This window comes from Dermacentor variabilis, unplaced genomic scaffold (genome assembly GCF_050947875.1).
Source record: "Dermacentor variabilis isolate Ectoservices unplaced genomic scaffold, ASM5094787v1 scaffold_13, whole genome shotgun sequence".
NCBI lineage: Eukaryota > Metazoa > Arthropoda > Arachnida > Ixodida > Ixodidae > Dermacentor > Dermacentor variabilis.
Window position 1 is genome coordinate 29,649,297 of NW_027460291.1, and position 23,043 is coordinate 29,672,339.

Genomic DNA, 23,043 nt, shown 5'->3' on the forward strand with positions numbered 1-23,043 from the left:
TTCGAATAACTGTATATGCAGGCCCACTTATTTCTCCTGATGGCTAAAGTAACTGCCGCTTGTTCTGCCACCATAGGGTCATTGGTATAAATAGTGATAGCGTCTTGCACCTTTCCTTGATAATTTGACACAATGGCCGTATATGCTTCTTTACCTTTCACCCAGGCAGCATCAACTATAGCTGCCAGTTGGTTCTGCTGCTCTATTTCCAGCAAGACGGCTTTAGCTCCTGCCTTTCTCCTTTCGATATTATATTGCCACGTGGTGGTGACGTTGAAGGACACAGTAGCAATACTGTGAAAGACAAAACTAACTTTTATTAGGCGAACCTGTGCCCACGAAAACAGGCTACACTTATATCACAACGATAGCGGCGAACACGGTCGGCGAACACGGTCGGCGATCGTCGGAAATCTGATCAGAGGGTCAAGCGCGTCAGCTTTTATGCTGCAGTCGTCGAATGTTCCAGACTAATCGTTCAGACCCGCGTGCCTTCCACAAAGTTCTACACCATTCGCGTCACGCGATGATATCAGATAACACAAGGTTCGCCGGCAACAGACATTCGGATAGAAGCATCGATAACTTTCCAGAAACTTCGGATACATGCAGGCGCTTCCCACGCTGTGCGATTAGATTTGTTAGGCGGCGAAACGTGGTCGCCCGAAAAGATAAGTACACGTGCCAATACCCCCCTCTTAAATAGCATCGACCCGATGCTGCAAACAAACGAAATAAAGAAAAGCACTCGTAGCAAAGAAAACAAAATAAGGAAGTTCGTCAGCGTCCATAAAAGGGTTTAAGGCGCACCACGTGGACCACTTCAGATCGTGCGCGGCGCCGCTGTGAATGCGAAATGCCGTCTGGCACGACCTCATAGTCCAGTGCGCCAATACGTCGGATGACCTTGTAGGGTCCGAAATAGCGTCGCAGTAGTTTCTCACTGAGTCCTCGTTGCCGTATCGGGGTCCATACCCAAACACGGTCGCCGGGCTCGTACTCGACGAAGCGTCGTCGGAGGTTATAGTGTCGGCTGTCGGTCCTCTGCTGGTTCTTGATTCGTAGAAGGGCGAGTTGTCGTGCTTCTTCGGCGCGCTGGAGAAAGGTCGCGACGTCAAGATTCTCTTCGTCGGTGACGTGCGGCAGCATGGCGTCGAGAGTCGTCGTCGGGTTCCTGCCGTAAACCAGCCTAAATGGCGTGATCTGGGTTGTTTCTTGCACCGCCGTGTTGTAAGCGAATGTTACGTACGGCAGGACCGCATCCCACGTCGTGTGTTCGACGTCGACGTACATTGCTAGCATGTCGGCGAGGGTCTTGTTCCGGCGCTCCGTGAGACCATTCGTCTGCGGGTGGTAGGCAGTTGTCCTCCTGTGGCTTGTGTGGCTGTATTGCAGCATGGCTTGGTGAGCTCTGCTGTAAAAGCCGTTCCTCTGTTGGCGATGAGGACTTCTGGAGCACCATGTCGCAGGAGGATGTTCTCGACGAATAATTTCGCCACTTCGGCTACGCTGCCTTTCGGTAGAGCTTTAGTTTCAGCGAAGCGGGTGAGATAGCCCGTCGCCACGACGATCCATTTATTTCTGGAAGTTGATGTCGGAAACGGTCCCAGTAAGTCCATCCCGATCTCCTGAAATGGTCGGCAAGGAGGTTTGATCGGCTTAGTAATCCTGCTGGCGTTGTCGGTGGTGTCTTGCGTCGCTGACAATCTCGGCATGTCTTGACATAACGAGCGACGTGGCGGTCAGACGCGGCCAGTAATACCTTTCCTGTATCCTCGACAGCGTTGGGGAGAATCCGAGGTGCCCAGCGGTTGGATCGTCATGTAGAGCGTACAGTACTTCTGGACGTAGCGCTGACGGAACAACAAGAAGGTAGCTGGCGCGGACTGGTGAGATGTTCTTCTTCAGGAGTACATTGTTTTGAAGCGTGAACGAAGATAATCCGCGCTGAAATGCCCTAGGGACAACGTCGGTCTCCCCTTCCAAATACTCGACGAGGCCTTTTGGCTCCGGGTCTGCCCGTTGCTGATCAGCGAAGTCTTCCGCGCTTATGGTTCCGAGGAAGGCGACGTCATCCTCGTCGTCTTCCGGCGGGGGATCGATGGGGGCGCGTGATAGGCAGTCGGCGTCTGAGTGTTTTCGTCCGCACTTGTAGATCACCGTGACGTCGTATTCTTGCAGTCTGAGGCTTCACCTCGCCAGCCGTCCTGAAGGGTCCTTTAAGTTAGCTAGCCAACACAACGCGTGATGGTCGCTGACGACTTTGAATGACCTGCCATAGGTAAGGGCGGAATTTTGCTGTAGCCCAAATGATGGCGAGGCATTCCTTTTCAGTCGTAGAATAATTGCCTTCCGCTTTTGACAGCGACCGGCTAGCATAAGATATCACGTCTTCATGTCCATCTTTTCTCTGGACTAGGACGGCACCGAGGCCGAAGCTACTGGCGTCAGTGTGGATTTCGGTATCGGCGTGCTCATCGAAGTGCGCAAGTACGGGCGGCGACTGCATGCGTCGTTCGAGTTCTTGAAATGCGTCGGCCTGTGGCGTTTTCCACTTGAACTCGACATCAGATTTGGTTAAGTGTGTTAGCCGCTCAGCGATGCGTGAAAAGTCCTTGACAAAGCGCCTGTAGTGGGCACACGTGCCAAGGAATCTACGCACTGCCTTCTTGTCGATGGGCGGCGGGAACTTTGCGATGGCAGCTGTTTTCTGCGGGTCGGAGAGTACTCCGGCTTTGCTGAAGATGTGGCCTAGGAACAGAAGCTCGTCGCACGCGAAGCGGCGCTTTTCTGGCTTCAGAGTGAGTCCTGATGATTTATTGGCCTCTAGTACTGTTGCAAGCTGCCTAAGGTGATCGCCGAAATTTCCGGCGAAGATGACTACATCATCCAAGTAAACGAGACAAGTCTGCCACTTTAATCCTGCTAAAACCATGTCCATGACGCGCTGGAACGTTGCAGGCGCCGAGCACAGTCCGAGCGGCATAACCTTGAACTCGTAGACGCCGTCTGGAGTGATGAAGGCGGTCTTTTCGCGATCTCTTTTGTCGACTTCTATTTGCCAGTAGCCAGACTTGAGGTCCATCGACAAGAAGTATTTAGCGTTGCAGAGCCGATCCAATGCGTCGTCTATTCGTGGGAGGGGGTATACGTCCTTCTTCGTGATCTTGTTCTGACGACGATAATCGACGCAGAAACGTAGGGTTCCGTCCTTTTTCTTCACCAGGACAACAGGTGATGCCCACGGTCTTTTCGACGGCTGGATGATGTCATCGCGGAACATTTCGTCGACTTGTTGCCACGTTCACGTTCACGTTCACGTTCACGTTCTCGCGTCGAAACTCGGTAAGGGCTCTGGCGGAGTGGTTGAGCTCACTCTTCGGTTATTACGCGATGCTTTGCAACTGGTTTCTGTCGAATCTTCGATGAAGTCGAAAAGCAGTCCTTGTATCGTCGGATAAGTCATCTGAGCTTTTGTTGCTTGCTCATGGGGAGACTTGGATTTACGTCGAAGTCTGGTTCAGGGACTATGGCCGGCGGAGTAGATTCGGCAGAATCTGAGAGGACAAAGGCATTGCTCGTTTCCACAATTTCCTCGATGTACGCAATTGTCGTGCCTTTGCTGATGTGCTTGAACTTTTGGCTGAAGTTGGTTAGTAATAATAATAATAATAATATTTGGGGTTTTACGTGCCAAAACCACTTTCTGATTATGAGGCACGCCGTAGTGGAGGACTCCGGAAATTTTGACCACCTGGGGTTCTTTAACGTGCACCTAAATCTAAGCACACGGGTGTTTTCGCATTTCGCCCCCATCGAAATGCGGCCGCCGTGGCCGGGATTCGATCCCGCGACCTCGTGCTCAGCAGCCCAACACCATAGCCACTGAGCAACCACGGCGGGTTGAAGTTGGTTAGCATCACTTCCGTTTTCCCTCTATGGAGTCGAGCGATCCCTCTTGCAACGCAAATTTCTCGGCCTAGCAGTAGACGTTGGTCACCCTCGATGACGCCTTGTACGTCGGCAGGTGTTTTGGTGCCGACGGAAATGACAATGCTGGAGCGAGGGGGGATGCTGACTTGACTTTCGAGCACGCTTAAGGCATGATGCCTACGAGAGCTCGCCGGCGGTATCGCTTGATCTTCAGACAGGGTTATCGATTTCGACTTCAAGTCGATGACGAGTCCATGCCGAGAATGACGTCGCGTGAACACTGTTGGAGGATAACGAAGGTGGCAGGGTAAGTCAGGTCATGAACGGTAATTGTCGCCGTGGAGATTCCAGTCGGCGTAATCAGGTGTCCTCCAGCGGTCCGAATTTGAAGGCCTTCCCATGCAGTCTTAACCTTCTTCAACTGGGCGGCGATGTGTCCGCTCATGAAAGAGTAATCAGCGCCTGTGTCGACTAAGGCGGTGGCTGCGTGTCCGTCGGGAAGCACGTCGAGGTCGCTGGTTCTTTGTCTTGCGTTACAGTTAGGTCTTGGGTGTCGGATCACGGCTGTGTCGCTTTGACCTGTGGCTGGTATGGGACGTCGTCAGGTCGTCTTTCGTCGTCATATTCTTTGCTTTCACACTTCGTCGGGACGGCGGCGTGTCGTTATGTCGCCGAGGTAGTTTCTTCGGCGTCTTCGTCGGCGGCGGAGGATCTTCGTCAGTTCGAAGAACAGCAACCGCACCTCCATCGGTTGCTGCTTTTAGTTTTCCGGATATGGGCTCGCTGACCGGCCCCGGGCTGGGCCAGTCTATGGTAGGCGCTGCGGCGACAGGTAGCGGCCTGGTGATGGCGAACGCGACAGTCGTCGAGAGCTCCACTGAGTAGCGGCGAGGTAGTCGGCGATGTCACGTGGGCGCTCTCCAAGCTGTGGACGCGGCGCGTTGACGGCGAACCCTCTCAGTCCCAAGTCGCGGTATGGGCATCGGCGGTACACATGGCCGGCTTCTCCACAGTGATAGCAGAGCGGGTGGTGGTCGGGGGCGCTGCAAATGTCCGTCTTCCTTGCGTAGGTGCGCTGGGCGACCGGTGGTCGTGCTGGTGGCGGCGGCGGCGGACGACGGAACGGTGGCGTGACAGTGCCCTGGCGCGGTCGCGGAGGGGGGCCTTGACGGCGTGCGACGCCGGCGTAGGTCATTACTTCTGGCTGGGGCTGCGTTAATTGAGGTTGCACCTCAGGAACCCCAAGGGATCGCTGAACCTCATCTTTCACGATGTCAGCAATCGAAGCTACTTGAGGCTCCGACGAAGGCAGGACCTTGCGCTGTTCTTCGCGCACGATGGCCCTGATGGTCTCTTGAAGGTCGTCCGAACCCAGTCCTTGTATGGCGTACTGCGGCGTGAGCCCCTGGCGGTTATATTGCCGGGTGCGCATCTCCAGAGTTTTCTCGATCACAGATGCCTCTGCAGAAAACTCAGCCACAGTCTTCGGTGGGTTGCGAATTAGTACGGCGAAAAGTTCTTGCTTGACGCCCCGCATCAGGAAGCGGACTTTTTTCTCCTCTGACATTTCCGGGTCGGCGTGCCGGAAAAGACGGGCCATCTCCTCCGTGAAGATCGCGATTGTCTCATTTGGCAACTGCGCTCTGGTTTCTAGTAAAGCTTGGGCTCGCTCTTTTCGCACCATGCTTGTAAATGGTTGCAAGAAACCGCTTCGGAACAGGTCCCACGTCGTTAAGGTGGCTTCTCGATTCTCGAACCATGTCTTGGCAGTGTCTTCCAATGCGAAGAAGACATGTCGCAGTTTGTCGTCGCTGACCCAGCTGTTAAATGCGGCGACCCTCTCATACGTCTCGAGCCAGGTTTCCGGGTCCTCGAATGTTGAACCGCGGAACGTCGGAGGTTCCCTGGGCTGCTGCAGCACGATGGGGGGCGCTGGGGCTGCCATTAGGGTTGCCTTGGTCACAGTCTGCTTGGTCTTCTCAGGTAGAAGTCCGTGCTCCGGGGGTAGCTGTTGAAGACGGCGGCTTGCTCGATGCTCCGGGACTACGTTGGTGTTCTCTCCGCGGTCCGGGCTTGGATCACGGCTTATCGGGTCCGTCCGGTACATGAACGAAAAGCACCTCCACCAGATGTCACGGGGTGGGGACGTTGAAGGACACAGTAGCAATACTGTGAAAGACAAAACTAACTTTTATTGGGCGAACCTGTGCCCACAAAAACAGGCTACACTTATAGCACAACAATAGCGGCGAACACAGTCGGCGATCGTCGGAAATCTGATCAGCGGGTCAAGCGCGTCGGCTTTTATACAGCAGTCATCGAATTTTCCAGACTAATCATTCAGACCCGCGTGTCTTCCGCAAAGTTCTACACCATTCGCGTCACGCGATGAAATCAGATAACACAAGGTTCGGCGACAACAGACATCCGGGTAGAAGCATCGATAACTTTCCAGAAACTTCGGATACATACATGCGCGTCCCACGCTGTGCGATTACATTTGTTAGGCGGCGAAACGTGGTCGCCCGATGAAGATACGTACACGTGTCAATATTCTGGATGCATGTTTCTGGGGAGAGAGTTGGTTCTGATCTTGTTCCTAACGTCAGTCCTTAATTCTACTTCAGCCTCTATTGGGGCTCCTTGATGTATTCAGTTCTGCACCTATTGCCTGTAATATGTTCTTGCGTGCTCGTGATTGTGTCAATCTTTCGTGTTGCGCTAGACGTTGGGCCTCCGCAATTTCTTCCAACGCGTTGTGCACCCCTAGACTCATGAGTTTGTCGGTTGCAGCGTTACTGGGTATCCCTAGGGCTACATTAACGAGCTTCGTAAGCATCAAGTTAGGTTTGTTAAGTTCTGCCTGCTTCCATTTGAATAATCCAGCCACATCAGTGAAGTGACAGAGAGCAAAGGCGTGTATTAGCCTCAAAGGCGAAGCTGTGTATGTGGGCCCCTTAATGGCAAACTGTCTACTGCTGTGCGTCAAACGCCGCATGCACATAAATGGAAGACGCAGTGTGTCTAGTCGCTTCACCACGATGTTGAACTTCGGGCGATGATGAGGTCCCGTCTGATTACATGTCCATGTATTGTTGCGAACCGCGGCACATCTTTTACTTATGAATCCCGGCACCTAGAACAGACACGCATCTCAACTCACCGCATTCCGAGGACACACTCTGCTTCACCGTAGCTAAGCCGATGGTGCGTTGCTCGACGTCCCGCAGTGCAGTAATGGTTGTGAGATCACTCGAAAACCACATGCGGTCACACGCAACACAGGCCACACAAAATTGGTTCCCCACAGATTGCCTCTGCTACCTGGCCATGCTCCGGTGAAACGTTCGAAGTTTGCGGGATCGGGGCCACCTGCGCGGTTTCCTTTCCTTCCCCTCTCAACCACGGGAGAGAGGGAGAAAAGGAGACACGGAAGCGCTTGGAACGCCGACAAAGAGAGGGCGGTGCGAAGGTAGACATGACCGACACGGGTCAATCTGCAGTATCTGTTCTTATCAGCTTAATATCTGATATGGGTTGTATTTGGACCTAAGATAATAAACGCACTTTTGCAAGTTTGCGGAGTTGTTAAAGTTTACTTCTCCTCGGCCACGGGTCGGCCCGGCATTGCACTGTCTTCGGGATCGGCCCACGTATGGGGAGAAATTCTCGATCTACACGGCTCGCTAGACGCACGCATTTTTCCCAAGAGCCTAGCCTTATAAAGCTGCGCTCTAAAATGACGCAATATGCAGAATAGAGTCCCTGGCTGGCATCGCCTGCGATACGTATCCGACTACGCCTGCCGCTGCCTGGCAAGCTATAAGACCGGGCTGTGTATTGAGCGCGATCATGGCTTGATAAGCACGGCCACTTGATGGTCGATCGATGGCGAGGTGCAAGCAGTGACGTCACTCATGGATGGACGTCTACTAAGGGCATGACAGTGGCGCTTTTCGGCTGTTCAGCTGCTCTTTCCTTTGTAAATCAGCCCGAATTGATAAGGTTATAAAAATTAGCGGCGTCAATTTCTTTTCTTTCTAGCAAGGGTAATTAGCTTCTCGGATGGCCCGCTGGAAGCCTTGCATTAGGACCAACCACATTGGTCTGGAAAGTTAATAATCTAATTTACATAAATATTTGTGTAATCACTACATCCAATGATTTTCAAATGTGTGCCTCTGTGGTAAAAGTAACCTAAAGGAAATTATTTAGTTACCTCAGCTTCCCTAATTGTCAGGGATTTTGAACGCATTTTGTGAAAAATCCGGCACAGTTATCCGCTCAATGCCGCCATCGGGCAGAACAGGTGTCACTGTTGTGAGTTCCTACGCAAGCTCTATTACAGAGGATGTTTCCATTTCTCTGTCAGCGACAAAATTTGTAGATTACCCACCGTGGTTTCTTAGTGGCTATGGCTTCGCGCTGCTAGCCCAGGGTGCGGGATCAATGCCTCGCCGCGGCTTCCGCACTTCGATGGGGGCAAAATGCAGCAACGCCCGAGTACTGTGCATTGCGTGCACGGCAAAAAACCGCACGTGGTCATAACCCATCCGGAGCCGCCCTACGGTGGGACTCATAATTATGTCATGGTCTCGACATGTAAAAGATCCTGTGTTAATTTTATTTCATATGCTCGCAGGCGCGCTTGAATATCAGTCCAAAGTTCATTTCGAAGCTTTTCTCGTGCTAAATCAAATATAAAACTCAGCTTCGCAAGGGTGGTCGCTGCACGCGAGTCACATTTCTAACTCATTCTAGCATCTAGGGATAGTGTATGGAATATACGCAGTTCATGTAAATATAACTGTCCAAATATAAAATGCTGTGACAGTATCTAAGACAGTGCTGCACCTTCACGGTATATTTGCAGCTCAGTATAGTCAACTTTGCACAGGAACTAAAGAACCTCAAGATGATGAAGACATCGAGGAGCCGTTCGTCAAATTTGACATGCTCGAAGTGAATTTTACTGCTTGAAAATAAAATTTTTGCTGACTTAATGTATAGTGTTTGTGGACAAGCTAAAACACCTAATTTCTGTCGTAGTTCGTCCGTGCGAAATATGGGACCGAATTCTGTAACCGTTCGCTTTTGAACCGGTTGGCTCTCACGAATGTCATTGGTCGACGCTTCGTTGTCGTCATCCCTGGTGGGCGTGACAACAAATCTTGTTGTCGTCACACAGGTTGTGACCCCCACAGAACCTGTGTGGTCGCACGCGGTGGCGAGTATAACCTTCATAGTTGCTAGCGCAACCGTGGCCATCTGCTAGTCTCGCGCTGGCCGGCGTGACGAGAGGGACGCCAATAGTGGCTTCTTTGGTTGTGTTGCGGGCAAGCGTTGGCCTAAGACAACGACTTGACGAGAGACAGCGCTACGACGCGTACGACGTGAGCGAAGGCAAGTTCCGAAGGAGGTAATTAGGCACCCCGAATGCAATAGATTTGTGACGAGCCGGAATATCACGGACCACAAGATTTAGTAGCGTTGACACTGCTACCTAAGTGCTGTGCGCACTACGGTTCGTTTTTTTTTGTTTTTTTTGCTACAGGTTGTTTTCAGCAGCGCGTCTGGAATGTAGAAGCTATCCGGTTGTCGCAACCGTCAGTCAATCGCATCATTACCGCCGTCGGTAGGGTCATTACGGTTGAGGGAAAAGAAAAAGGGGTGTCAGATTTCTCTACACGCTGCAGGAGAAAGCCGCAATCAAGAACGCTTCCTCGACCGCGGCAAGAATCTGGAAGCTGTGGGATGTGTGGAGGGAACTCTCATCGGAATCATCCATCCTAAGCAGTTCAGCCACAGCTAAACGAAACCCTATTAGAGCCACGGCCTACACACAGAGAAACCCTTTGATTTCTTAACGTATGGCGCACAACCTAGCGACAAAAAATAAATAAATAAAGCAACTCAGCTAAATTTAAACGACAAGCTGTCTGCGTCGGAAGCTCAGTTATAACTGGAAATTATATGTACAAATGTTGTATACAAAGCAATATTTTTTTTTACCGAAATAGCAACATCCATCAATTACAATGTCGGCCCCAAAGTAGAAACCAAAATCATGACGTGACCTTGCGACAAAACGCCGCTCGTTCATTGGTCTCCCACGCATCGCGACATTACACTCTTTCTGCGAGTGACGTCACCTTGACGTAACAGCCAGACCAAACCGGTTCCAAAGCGAACCGTTACAAAATACGGCACCTGATGCTTCTTCATTACGCTTTCATCGGAATGCGGCTGCCGCCGCCATTATCTAACGCGCGATCTCGAGCATAGCAGCACTACGCCATAGCCACTGTGCTACCGTGGTGAGTGGCAGCCAATGTAGATGTGGATGCGGATCCTTGGTAATACTCGCTCGTACGCACTCTTGGAGATAGGCCACTATCCCAGTAGGTCAAAGGTAGAAGAGAGACATAATGGGCCAAGAAACTTCCCTTCTTTCACAGCGCCGTGCGGAAAGAAGTTAAGCGGACGCCGCGTGGACACAGCCAAAAAGTTTCTCAAAGCCGTCGCCGAGCATTTTAACCAACCAGGTCATAACTTTGACGAACATGAACTCTACATCCTACAGTCAAATTTCCGTTCTGCACGAAAATACAGAAAATTATGCCCCATCCACAAGTCCAAGACACTGCAACCAATGGGCATAAATGTTTCAAGGGAGCTTTAGAATCTATTCGCTATGCTACATTTCAAGCTATAGGCAACAACATTTACTCATTTTTCATTGGGCTGTTTAGGTTTTTGTTTTTCCTTTTTTCCTCCCCTTCTTTTTCCCTTTTATTTATATATATATTTCATTTTAGTGTTATTTTTCCACGAGCACCATTTTCTGCCGCTTCTTTTACTCTCTCTTTCAGAGAGACGATAGCTCAGTAACCTCCAGCGGAGCAGATAATCGTCCGCCCCCTCCTGTCGTCTAGACCTCTTGCACGAAAAAAAAAAAGCACATGGCTGGCTGATCCCCCCCAAAGTGCTACCTTACCTTTCTCCACCGGCGTTTAATAGCACACAAAAGGACTTCTTCTTGGGCAAGTTGGTGCTTAGATTTCCTAGGTAGACTTTGTGGCGCAAAATACATTTCTTGAAAAGGGATCTCCCTTTCTTCTGTCCCTTTTCAAGAAATGTATTTTGCGCCACAAAGTATACCTAATAGCACACCTTCCTTTTCAATTCTACACCCTCGCCGCTAACAAGCCCATGTTCTTTGCCTCGCTCACCCGCATTATCCCCTCTCCCCTATACAAGAACCCTACATATGGATGCTGTGCCGAGGAAAGCGTATGTCGCCTTGAAAATGAGAAGTCCACTTGACCAAACGTTGGCATTTACCTTGGCATTTACCCGTTGGCATTTACCCGCATTTACCTTGTTCTCAGTTTGTTCATGATTTTTCAGGATTGGGTATTTTGCAAGATCAGCATGCTGGAAACTGCGCATTGTTGTCCGAGCTTTGTGCGAGAAGATATGATGAGGGCTAAAGAAATGGTGGCGAATAAAAATCGGCTGATGACGATAGCTGGAGTTTCATGTTCTAATATCAAGCGCAAATGAATACTTCGTTAAGGTTTTATAATTCACCACTTCATGTGCAAAGTCTCCATGACTTGGAGGTGTTTTCAGCAGGAGCACCTTATAGCGACTATAGCACTTGGAATAAACCATGGCCGTCAGACGCCAAAGTAGTTGCAGTACAGAGGAATTAATCTGACATAAGCAAGCAAATAGTAAAATACGACATGAGGCATTTCTCATTCATATCCCATAGCAATGGTATTCTTGAACGTGAAAAGTTTCATAGATAAATACTACCGCACATTATTGAATTTATTTCCACGACTTATCGATAAATAGTTACTGTGGGGAGAGAGCAGCAAATATTAAAACAAAAAATTGCTAGACCTTAACAGAAGGCATCTTTTGATATACGCAAGTTCTTCGCGCCCTCATATTTCCTCAGTTTACGGGATTGTTTCAGCTAGAACAATTTAAGAACTCGATCGTTCAAGTCTTTATCCGTGTAGTAACATTTATTTGCTTCATACGAAGGTAAGGCGTAGAGATGTGAAACACAAGGAAGGGCCGTAATTTAAGAAGGAACTATAACAATAATGCAGCCCATCGCAGTATAGAGCTATACCTGTAACAGAGCACAATACTGCAGCAATATACAAGCGAAACATAAATACGAAAATTGAACAAAAGTAGGTAGCCAAGAGTGTGGGGAGGTGCATTTTCTTACGTAATAATAAAAAGCACTCTAGAAAAGCGATTTATATTAGCCATAACAGCAAAAGAGAAAGTTGTTTGCTTCCATTCAATGCTTAGCTTGAGACAAGTAGGTGGCTGGTGTTTCAGTATGACACATTTAATTTTTGAGGATAATCCACACCAGATGAAACGAAAGCAGGTTTCATATAACGTGAATGGGAGACGATGAACTACCGATCTTAGCAGTTGGTATATACACATCCTTTAGCCTTCTCAGAAACCAGCATTATATATTAATTGATATTAAGAGGTAGCTTTAGCTCGGGTGCTCCTATCTAAATACATGTAAAAGGAGAATTCGCTTTTCTCGGCCACCACTGCACCAAATGTGACGAGGTTTGTTGCATTTAAAAGAAAACTTAAAATATATTGATTTTTGGTTTCGAACTCTTGACTTAGGTCCTCATTTTTTAAATTAAAAATTGGCAAAATACTGAAAATTTTCAAGGAACAATACTATGAAGTTTACAACTCTGTAACTCAACAACAAAAAATGATAATATAATTCTGTGAATTGCATCTAATAGTACATCTAAAGCGGATAAACCTGATATGTTACAAATGAATCTAAAAAATATTAGTAATATGTAAATGCAGCTTTTGCAGAACCTTCGTACACAACGTAACAAATTCACGTAAGCTGTAAAATGACAAATAGAATTTGTCCGCTTTTAATGGTCTAATGGATTCCGTTTACAGAACCGTGATATCTGCTTTTGATGCGGAGCTATGAATTTGTAAACTTCGTGCTTCTATTTTTTTCATACTTTCGAATAATTGAAAATTATTTTAACAAAATCCAGGACCTAAATTGAAATTCCGCTTCCAACAGTCACCAGAATTTAACTTTGTCTCTCACATGCAACAAATTTCATTAATATCGGTACACGGGTTATCTCAGAAAAACGTTTTTGCATTTTACATGTATTTGAATAGGCCGCTTCGGAGTTGGGCCTGAGCTAAAGCTTCTTCTTAAGAGCATACGCTTTTCGTCTAAAATAAATAAATATTGCTTGAAGTTCACTGTATTGATTATAGTGCGAAAAGACGATGCTGACGCAGGCGTTTTTTCTTTTTGCGTGGCGTAACTGTATGGTGCAGAACTGCTGCAGCACTTCAGTCGCTCAAATGCAAAAGAAAATGCGTAATCTTTCATGTGGAGGGCGTGCAGTAGTAGCGTGCTTACGTGCCGCTGGGGTTCTTGCTGTAAATGTCCATCCAGTCCTTGGCCGACGTGGCTAGTCGGTTGGCGACAATGGCACGCACGAACTCGAACACGCAATTTGGTGTGACGAAGCGGTAAAGTGAGTTGTTGTGGACCTCGATGCCCGTCGACATGAGTGCCTGCCATGGACGAGATAAGGACGAATGAAGGCAGCACGCACTGATTTCTTAGCGGCGGTGAATATCCGAGCTAATGCTAATATCTAGCGGCACAGCATAATTTTTTTCTTGAAACGGTCATCATCCACCTATTTTACGTCCACTTGAGAACGATGAGCGCACATACAGATCTCCAAGTGCACCAGTCTTGCGACAAGTGCGTCTATCGCGTGCCTGTATATTTGCAAATTTCATCACATAACCTTATCCCTGATTGGCGTTTCGATTCCCCAGGCACCCACTTGGTTTCTCTACTAGACCACCATTTATACGCTCTGTGCGATACATGACCTGTCTAACACGGAAGCCTATGTGTCGCTGTCCAATTACTCTCGATGGCAATGTAATTTCGTTGCTGTGAGACCCGCCACGGATGCCTCGGCCTTGTCTCTTACCGTGGAATGTTATGGTGAAAGTATGTTACCATGGTAATAAAAAATTACCTGCACTTACTGAAATATATCGCTTTCTGGCCGGTATGATGTGGTGCCTGTCTCATTTCCTATTCCGGCTGTACCAGACCCTTTTCGTCGGGTATATTCGGTACGGCCTGCTTGTTCATTCTAGTAGAGATCGTCATGCTTGTGTACGCTGGGATGCGCGTCAGCACAGACGCTGAGAACGTGGTCCTCACTGCAGTACAGGCGCCAGCACAGCACCCCATCGAAATTTGAACAACCTGCTGCCGGACTAGACGTTTTCGGAGGGCCATTAAATGCAATTCATTTTCATATCGGGAAAATTGGCCCCGTTTCCCCATATCTTTCAAATATGCCGCGATGGACCATGTCCGTAATACGGCTCTGTAGTCCCGGTATTTGCAAGTAATTCACAATATCTACTAAGGACCTCTGACAAATCACACTTGAATATATGGCAACAGAACATGTAGAAAGAAGTGTAAAATGTAAAGCGATGTGTAAATGTAAAATCTAACGTAAAAAGTAAAGTGAAAATGTTAAGTCAAATATAAAGTAAAATGCAAAGAACACGAAGCTGCAAAGGAGACCTCAGATTTCGATTTCCTCTGTACATTCGGGTGAAATGACAATTTTACCTCTAATGAACCCTCGTCCACCTTGCGGGCTTCGGCAGAAATAATTTGCCATATTTAGCGCCCCTGTGCTTCCTTCATGTTGGCGATTAATTCGCCCACATGCTTCGATCTGCTATCCTCCTGGTTAGTTCACATAGTAGAGCGACCGCCCCGGAAGGGCGCTGGTCTTTTAATTGGATACCGGACCAGTACGAATTGTTCTTCTACTGGGATGCTTTCCTTCTGAGAAACCCGTTTTTGTTTCCTTCGTAGCTTTGTGCTACATTCGGGTAGATGACAGTTTTGTCCTTTCATGATTTTTCCTCCCTCTAGTGGGCTTCCGCAGAACTAATTTCCCCCATTAAGCATCCCTGGGCTTCGAGTTGTCAATTAATTCGTGCTGCGATCTGGCAGTCACCTGGGTGACACAGATGGTGGAGCGACCGCCCCAGGAAAGTGCTGGTGTTGTGTTCGAATCCCAAACCAAGAGAAATTTTTCCTCAACTGCAAACCTTTCTTTCTGAGAAATCCTTATGGGCTCAGTTTGTTCGTTTCGAGCTACATTCGGGGGTGGATGACAGTTTTCCCTTTCGTGAACATCAGTGTAGAAACCAGTTAACAATTTATGTCGCAGCTGATTATTCAATAATAAATAAGTGATGGCAATGGCGCATTCCCATTTCAAAAGTAATTTCTGGCAAGGAATCAATGTCGCAGCAAAGCCATTTCTTAATGTTAAATCACTGCCTGAGTTCGCCAGCAATTTAGTTCGCAAGAGCTTTCTAATATTGTGTGGCCGTACTCGCTGATTGTAACGTCACTATTACAATTGAAAGGTGCCTGTTCTTCTGAACTAACTGGAAGTGGTAATTTGTTATTGTTAAACAAACGTAAAAGTTCCCCTACTTGTCATAACTTCTTGGAACTCGACACCGCATCAAACATGGAGCACTCACCCCATTTGTTGTGGCAGGTCGCCCTTTTGATTTCTTCCCCGACTGCCTCAAGTACTCTGAACTACGCGAAAGCCAACCTGTTAACCCACGGATCAGTACAATCGGCACCCACGCCGTTGGCTGGAGAAGCCGCGGCCAACACACGGATCCGAATATTGGCTGCCGCCACCGCTACTTGACCTGCTACGTGGCTTCGGCTGGCTAAACGCGTAGGCTCCGGTCACTTCGTTGTCAAGAAGGGATGTACCCCCTATACAGGCGTTCCACGGAGCATGGCACTCGGGCTTGACACCGCATCAAACATAAAGCACTCACCTCATTTGTTGTTTCACGTTGGTCATCTCAATGATAGTACTTGTCTAAAGACCAGTAATCATGCTGTCTTTTTGCGGTGTCGCGCCCCGACGAATGGACGTATATGTTTAAGCCTTATATGTGCAACCACGTCAGATGTATTGACAGACTAATATTACTCCTCTCCGTTGATTTCGAAGCAAATCCCGCACCGGAAACACTTAAGACTGTCCTAGAAACTGTTAACCTATTGAAAACAGTCAACATGAAATATGCGATGAAATGAAAGCTTTAAAAACTGGCGGGTTTCTGTCGATGTTGAATTGAAGCTACTGTCCACAAGAATTCGCGGTGTCGAAGTGGACCTTGTTTCCTTTGAAACTGCCGCACCAGCGTCCGCGTCGGGAACGTCTGAGTATCACCTCAGCCTTTCTAGCCAGCTCAAAGCTATTCACTCTCGTTGTCGTATTCACTTCCCCGGTCTAGTCTTGTATTTTTTGGCATTCCGGACGAATTTTATTTATTTATTTACAAAGACCTTACAAACCGTCATAGAAGCATGAGACCCAGTCATCCGCTCAAACCAAGATTATTAACGTGTTCCAGAGACCTCAGCACCGCTGTCGAACCAAACTAAATTGAATGTGCTCATCATCTCGGCCGTTTGATTCCCGATAAATGCAGACCAGTAATAGGGAAATTTGCCTTCTTCAAGGATAAGCAGCGTGTAATAGAAAATGATTTAAAGTTTAAAGGCACTCAGTTCGCAGTTCGCGTAGAGTAATGTTTTGGGACACGTGTCGCCAGGAAGCTCACGCGAAAGCTAATAATCTGCCCTGTAAATTGAATGGTGACCGTATGAAAATGAATAACCACGTGTTCACATATGACGCCGTCTCTGCCTCCGCTGTGCAATATTCCCGATAACTAACACACAAATCTGTTCCACGGTCAAATGCTTCTAGTTCCAAGCCTCCGTGAGATAACAGCAAAGTGAGAGTATGTCATTTCTGACAGGCGTGAAGATAATGGCCGCCCTTAGAAGGGCTGAACGTGGTATGGTCGCAATGAACTGCCTTAAATTACCCAGTCTCTTTTTCACCCATGCATAGTTAACATTCGTATGATATACTCATATTTACTGAAGAGGGCTGCCAATTATGCCCAGGAATATTTACTTTCGCTTATCGGTATGTGAGCTTTATATCCTGCGAAGGCTTGCCACAAAAGAAGCGCGACACTAGCATTCAATTTTCTGGTAATGTTAGTACAATTTCGCTGAAAAAGCCGTCAGTGTCATTTGCAGACGTGTTTAAGTGGCTCAGGTTCCAGCGCGACGCGGGTCGTTCATTATAACATTTCATTACATGCCGAATTCCCTCACCCACATTAGCCAGTTGCAGGAACACAGAATACTCACGTATTTATGCCAGATACGTATGATAACAATTAAACTGTAAGAAGATCTTGCACGATACTAACAAGTCCATTGGAGAGGAGGTAGAAGTCATCCCCTGAGGCGAGCTTTCCGGGAGTAGATGATGTCGCATGAACGTTGCCCGAAATCATTTCACCTGTGTATAACAAATGTATGTGACTGTATTTCGGAGCTTTAGCAAGAACGAGAAAGTTACTAATGTTAAGGCTTTGGGGCCAAGCTTGACACCGCACCGTGTACAAGCCGATATATTGGCTTATAAGCAATGGCACTCATGAAATGTCGCTGGCCAGTTGGAATCGGGAGACAGATTGCAAATTGACCATCAGAGTATTCGCAAACAGGAAGTACAATAACTTTTCCCAATTTATTTTCATATTTTCTCCTCCATTTAGCTTATTTATGTATTGTTACTGTTGTTCTTTTGCTTAACATCATGGATGTTAGTAGGTTAAAAATGCAGAGAGACGGTAAATACATATGTAGAAATTAACAAATAACATTTCAACTAGAAGAGGAAAAACACAGGTTGAAACAATATGTAAAGAAATGGTCAATAATGCTTTCTTATTTTTCTTTCAAACACTTCAACACGATCGCCTTGAAGAAGCAATCCTGGCTAATTCATTCGCTATTTTGCTTCTTGGAAAGAAATATCTTCTCTATCAGTTCGAACCGTTGCAAAACACTGCTAGCGCAAGCGTGTCTCTCTGAAGCTGTTAAGGTGTAAATATAGTCCGGCGCAACGCGCGCGCGCGCGCGCGCTCGCGCACGCTACCTTACGTTGGCGAAAACTCCTTCTATACGCCTCGTGCACCGCCTATAGAGGCGCCACTGAAAGCCACCTAGCGGACGCTTCCAACAGTACACGCGGGAGCAGTAGCAGACGACAACCCTTTGCAGCAAGGATGGCTGAAGTTCGCGGCTGCGATTTCTCCTTTGTTCGGGTGCCAGCCTGCTGCTCCTGCTGTGACAGCTGTAGGGAAGATGCTGACCTCTGTGCGAGCGGTTATGAACACGATGTTACCGGTGTTTGGGACAACATGGTCCAGATACGTGCAAGGTGTGTCCCGCAGACAAACGCCATGAGCCCCACTTACATGTTCACTAGCCGATCAATTTCGTTGAGTGATGCGATCTCTCGATGGTTTTTTTTTATTCTACCATTGCCGCAATGCTGCTTCTGTACCTGAATATTAAGCACCCGTCGTTAGTGCAGACTTATATCAAACAAATCCGCACGGTGTGATCTCTGCATATGCCGTTGTGATTTTTCTGCCGATGAATACATGTGACATCGCCGAATAAGTGCAGTCGAAGTCGCCTCAAGAAGAGTAATTGCCAATTTATTGATGGAAACGCGTACACTAGCCAACGAAGTCACCAAACACACGGGTTAATAAAAGTGCGTGTTAGTGCTGTACCGCCGATGCAATTCTGCTGCATACGCCGATGAACTACCGTTCCCGCTGCAGTTTGTGCAATTTTAGATTCCCCAGGGGAGCTGCTTGGAAACGTACAAAGTTAAAGACTGACTTTTCAGTACTTTTTTATATTACTAGAGAGAGGTGCCACATGATATATTTAAAGGCAGAGCAGCGCCAGTCAAAGTAGATGAGCGCTGGTGGCAAGGCCCGGTTTAGTCTGCAGCTTAAGTACAAGAAAGAATTCAGTTGGGTGCAAAACTCGCATGCAAGAAGGGACTACGTTGTGAAACAAACAAATCACTACGCGTGTTAAGTTTGCTCAGGCAGCATCGAGGTGTGATGACTTCAAAAACGGGACGCGCACTTTTCAGCGAGAAATAGAACAAAAATACCATATGCAGCAGCTATTAGCAATTCTCGCCCTGAACTACCTATTTTCTAAACTCATTTCCAAAAACGCAAACAATATCTAAGATGCCCTCGGGCGAAAAGAATAAAGCTGTTAAAGAAGCACTTCCTTGGTATCATTCCGATAAGACACCGCGTGATTTATACCCTTTATAAGCGAGGCAGGGTGACAACTTCGCAACTAAAGAGAATCGACAAGAGTTATGCATGGAGCAACTAGCAACAGTTAAACATGTGCAAAGCCACGCGAAAATAAACGTAAAAACATGAAGTGCGCGACAGCTGGTGCGAGGATTTACCGCGCCACGTGAAGCCAACCATTTCAGTTCTTGCAAACTTCAGTAGCTTTAACATACAACGCAATGCGCTCGTGCAGTCGTGCTGCCTACCTAGCGCAACTCGGTAAAGAAGCGGAAAACAATATAAGCGGCAAACAGCATTCCGAACTTTCGCGAAATGCCTTTAAACCTCATGCTGCACTGCAGACGAACTTCGTTGCTCACGCGTCTAACTATGATCGAGGGTAAAAAAACACTGAAGAGACAAAGGAAAGGATGAGAACAAGAAATTTCCCTTCGAAGCGACGATCAATTTTTGCTATCGTTGCTCCCGCTGATGAGGCTTTGCCGGGAATGATTAGAATCGTATCCCCGGCACTTTTTCACCGGTATTTGAGCCCCCCACCCTGCAACAATTCTTCTTCGACATTCCCTGAAGCTTTGGCCATCCCACACGTGCGAATGGTGTTGCCTATCTTGCTCTGAAAACGTGAATAAGACAGACACGGCGGCCGCATTTCGATGGGGGCGAAATGCGAAAACGGCCGTGTGCTTAGATTTAGGTGCACGTTAAAGAACCCCAGGTGGTCAAACTTTCCGGAGTCCTCCACTACGGCGTGCCTCATAATCAGAAAGTGGTTTTGGCACGTAAAACCCCAAATATTATTATTATTGAATAAGACAGAGAAGCACGATCAACGACACAACAAACTACGGCGCGCGCCAGGCTCCTCTCCCGCGTGTTTTGCGCAAGGCCGCCACCAGTGGCGCGTCCGTCGGCGTGCACGGCACCTAAAGGCCTAAAGTCCGACGCACTGCAGCGCCGACGTAACCGGCGGCTGCCAGCGCGCCCCGACGGGCTCGGCGCAAATTTTGCTCATGCTCCATTCACGCGCCGGCGCCGCCGACCGCGTCGACCCACAATGCATTGCGCGCGAAGAAAAAGGCGCCAACACAACTCCGCAGATGGCTTTTGCGGACGCCGTGCGACTTGACGAACGTTCTGCGCATGCTCCAAAGATAACAGCCGACGGCACGCGCGTTGAAGTATAGAGGGGATGGCATCTCGGCTGGCGCAGCGCAACCGACGTAGCGTGACTGACCGCGAACGACGCTCGCCCGCGCGCCGATAACGTCGGACTATAAACGGGCCTTTATAGGTTTGTCGAACAATGGACAGTTGGCCAGTAATGTTTAAAAGTTCTTCAAGAGCTAAAGTCAAAACACCGCATCGGCATTTCACTGGCAGTCCGCGAGCTTCGGTAAATTAAGACGAAACATTTCTACGATGAGAACCCGAACGCGACTAGAGAGATAAGATAAAAATTTCGCTCGTGGTTCTTCTTTTTCTTATTTCCTCTTACCGTAGTTCGTTAAAGCACCACACTATGCTACCACATTCTAGCTTCGTCTTTGCACGCATGCGCGTGCAATTCTAGAGTGGGGAGTGTTGTGGTCGCACCGCTGGCGCGAGTTGTTGGGAACTCGGCGCTGACGCCCGTTGTTGCACCTGGGTCGCAAGCCCCAAGGGTAGCGTTGGCCTGGCGGCCTGGGGTACAACTGGAAGCATCCGAAGGTCCCGGCAAAGCATGAGTCGACTGGTAACAACAAAACAACTTGTTTATTTTAACATCGCAAAGAGTTGGCGGTCAGGTTGACCGAAGTAGAGAGACGGGAGAGCACTTTACTCAAGAGAAGAAATCGGAGCCCTCTTTTTGGCGTCCGGGGGCAGCTGTTTTTATACTCTCGCAGTTGAGGGCAAGAAGGAACCCCTCTATAGACGAGCACGTGACTGTACAATGGGATAAGGTGACGCATACTGTCGTGTCGCCGCCGGTCGGGCACAATGGGGAGGAGAAGGTGGCTCACACTGTCGTGTCGCCGCCGGTCGGGCACAATGGGGAGGAGCAGGTGACTCCTACTGTCGTGTCGCCGCCGGTCGGGCACAATGGGGAGGAGAAGGTGACTCCTACTGTCGTGTCGCCGCCGGTCGGGCACAATGGGGAGGAGCAGGTGGCTCACACTGTCGTGTCGCCGCCGGTCGGGCACAAATATGCACATACACTCACACACGCACATGAAGACACGTGGCATCGGAACATGCCTGGACGCGCTTGGCGGGGAGGCGTAGCGGCGACGCCGAACGGGCCAAAATGTCTGCCGCTTTGTTGCAGTCGCGCCGGCTAAACCGCGCGTCGTAGGCGAAACGTAACAGACCGCCCCGCCGGGGGAAGGAGATCCCGATGGACAGGGGACTGCATCCGCTGTCCGGAGGGATGTCGCTCGATGATGCTCATAACCGAAGTCGGGCGTCCCTCGACGTTTCTTGAGCGCAGCGCACAGAGAAGGCCTCGTTCTCTCGTTCAGGTCCGCACAGGTCACTGCAAAGTGACTTCGGGAGAGTTCACATTTTTGTTCTCGTTCCCGGCAAGCGTTAGAACTACGCTGAAACTCAACCGCTCAGTCAGCAAGCACGGCACAACCCTCACTAAGCCCTGCCAGGCTCTTTCCCCTTCTATACCACTGCCTAGTTCCTTACAGTAGTCTAGCAGCACTTAGAACGCGTCCACAAATTGGAAAATTGCACTAGAAAGCATGTCATCACTTTGAAACACTAAACAAAAGCAATATGTTAAAAATCCTGCCTCAGGAAGAAAAACATCAGTAACAAACAATTTTGAGGCTGATTCCTACGTTAGGGGCTTCGACTTAAGCCATCGGCGTTACCGTTGAGACTCCCCTTTTTGTAACGCACCTCAAAGGAATATTGTTGCAAAGCGAGGCTCCAGCGCAGGAGGCGGCCATTTTTGGGAGAGATGGTCTGCAGCCATTGGAGAGGGCAGTGATCCGTCTCAATGATAAAACTCGAGCCGGCTAGATAGCATGACAATTTCTGAACGGCCCACACGAGACATGCACACTCTTTCTCGGTGGCGCTATACGCCTGCTCACGACTGGTCAGCTTACGACTAGCATACAGGACGGGGTGTTCTACTTCAACATTTTCCCGTTGGCACAGTACAACGCCCATGCCTCGCTCACTAGCATCGCACTGAACAACGAACCCTTTTGTATAGTCTGGCGATCGTAGCACAGGCTGGCTTGTTAGGGCACTCTTTAGGGCGCTAAAAGCTCTTTCCTTTGTCTCGTCCCAGACGACTGTTTGAGGCTCTGTTTTTCTTAGAGCATCCGTCAGGGGAGCCGCGATATCAGAGTACCTGGGGATGTACCTCTGATAGTAGCCGGCGACACCTAAGAACGACCGAATATCGGTCTTCGTGCGCGGTTGCGGGAAGTCTCGCACAGCGGCCACCTTTATTTCAGAGGGGCGGCGACGACCCTGACCAATCACGTGACCGAGGTAGACAACCTCGGCCTGTGCTAACTGGCACTTAGGAGCCTTGACTGTCAAGCCCGCTTCGCGCAGGCGGGTTAGCACTGCCCGCAAGTGTGCCATATGCTCAGACCAGGATGCGGAGAATATCGCTACGACGTCTAGATACGGTAAAGCGAATTCTTGCTGTCCCCGCAACACTTTATCCATGAGGCTTGAAAAACAGTATGGCGCGTTCTTCAAACCAAAACTCAACACTTTAGGACGGAATGT

The 23,043-nt window shown here is 48.8% G+C and overlaps 1 protein-coding gene and 1 pseudogene across 4 annotated transcripts in view; one reads left to right on the forward strand and one right to left on the reverse strand.

Annotated features, from left to right (window-relative positions):
- LOC142566835 (putative phospholipase B-like 2) overlaps positions 1 to 23,043 on the reverse strand; it is a 190,982-nt gene that overhangs the window by 104,751 nt on the left and 63,188 nt on the right. For all 4 annotated transcript variants that reach the window (XM_075677732.1, XM_075677731.1, XM_075677729.1 and 1 more), the window contains 2 exons: positions 17,368 to 17,459; positions 13,403 to 13,560 (listed from right to left, as the gene is read on the reverse strand). In XM_075677732.1, the coding sequence (XP_075533847.1) occupies positions 13,403 to 13,560; positions 17,368 to 17,459 (250 nt within the window). The remainder of the gene's footprint in view (positions 1 to 13,402; positions 13,561 to 17,367; positions 17,460 to 23,043) is intronic.
- LOC142566898 (U2 spliceosomal RNA) lies at positions 7,412 to 7,591 on the forward strand (annotated as a pseudogene).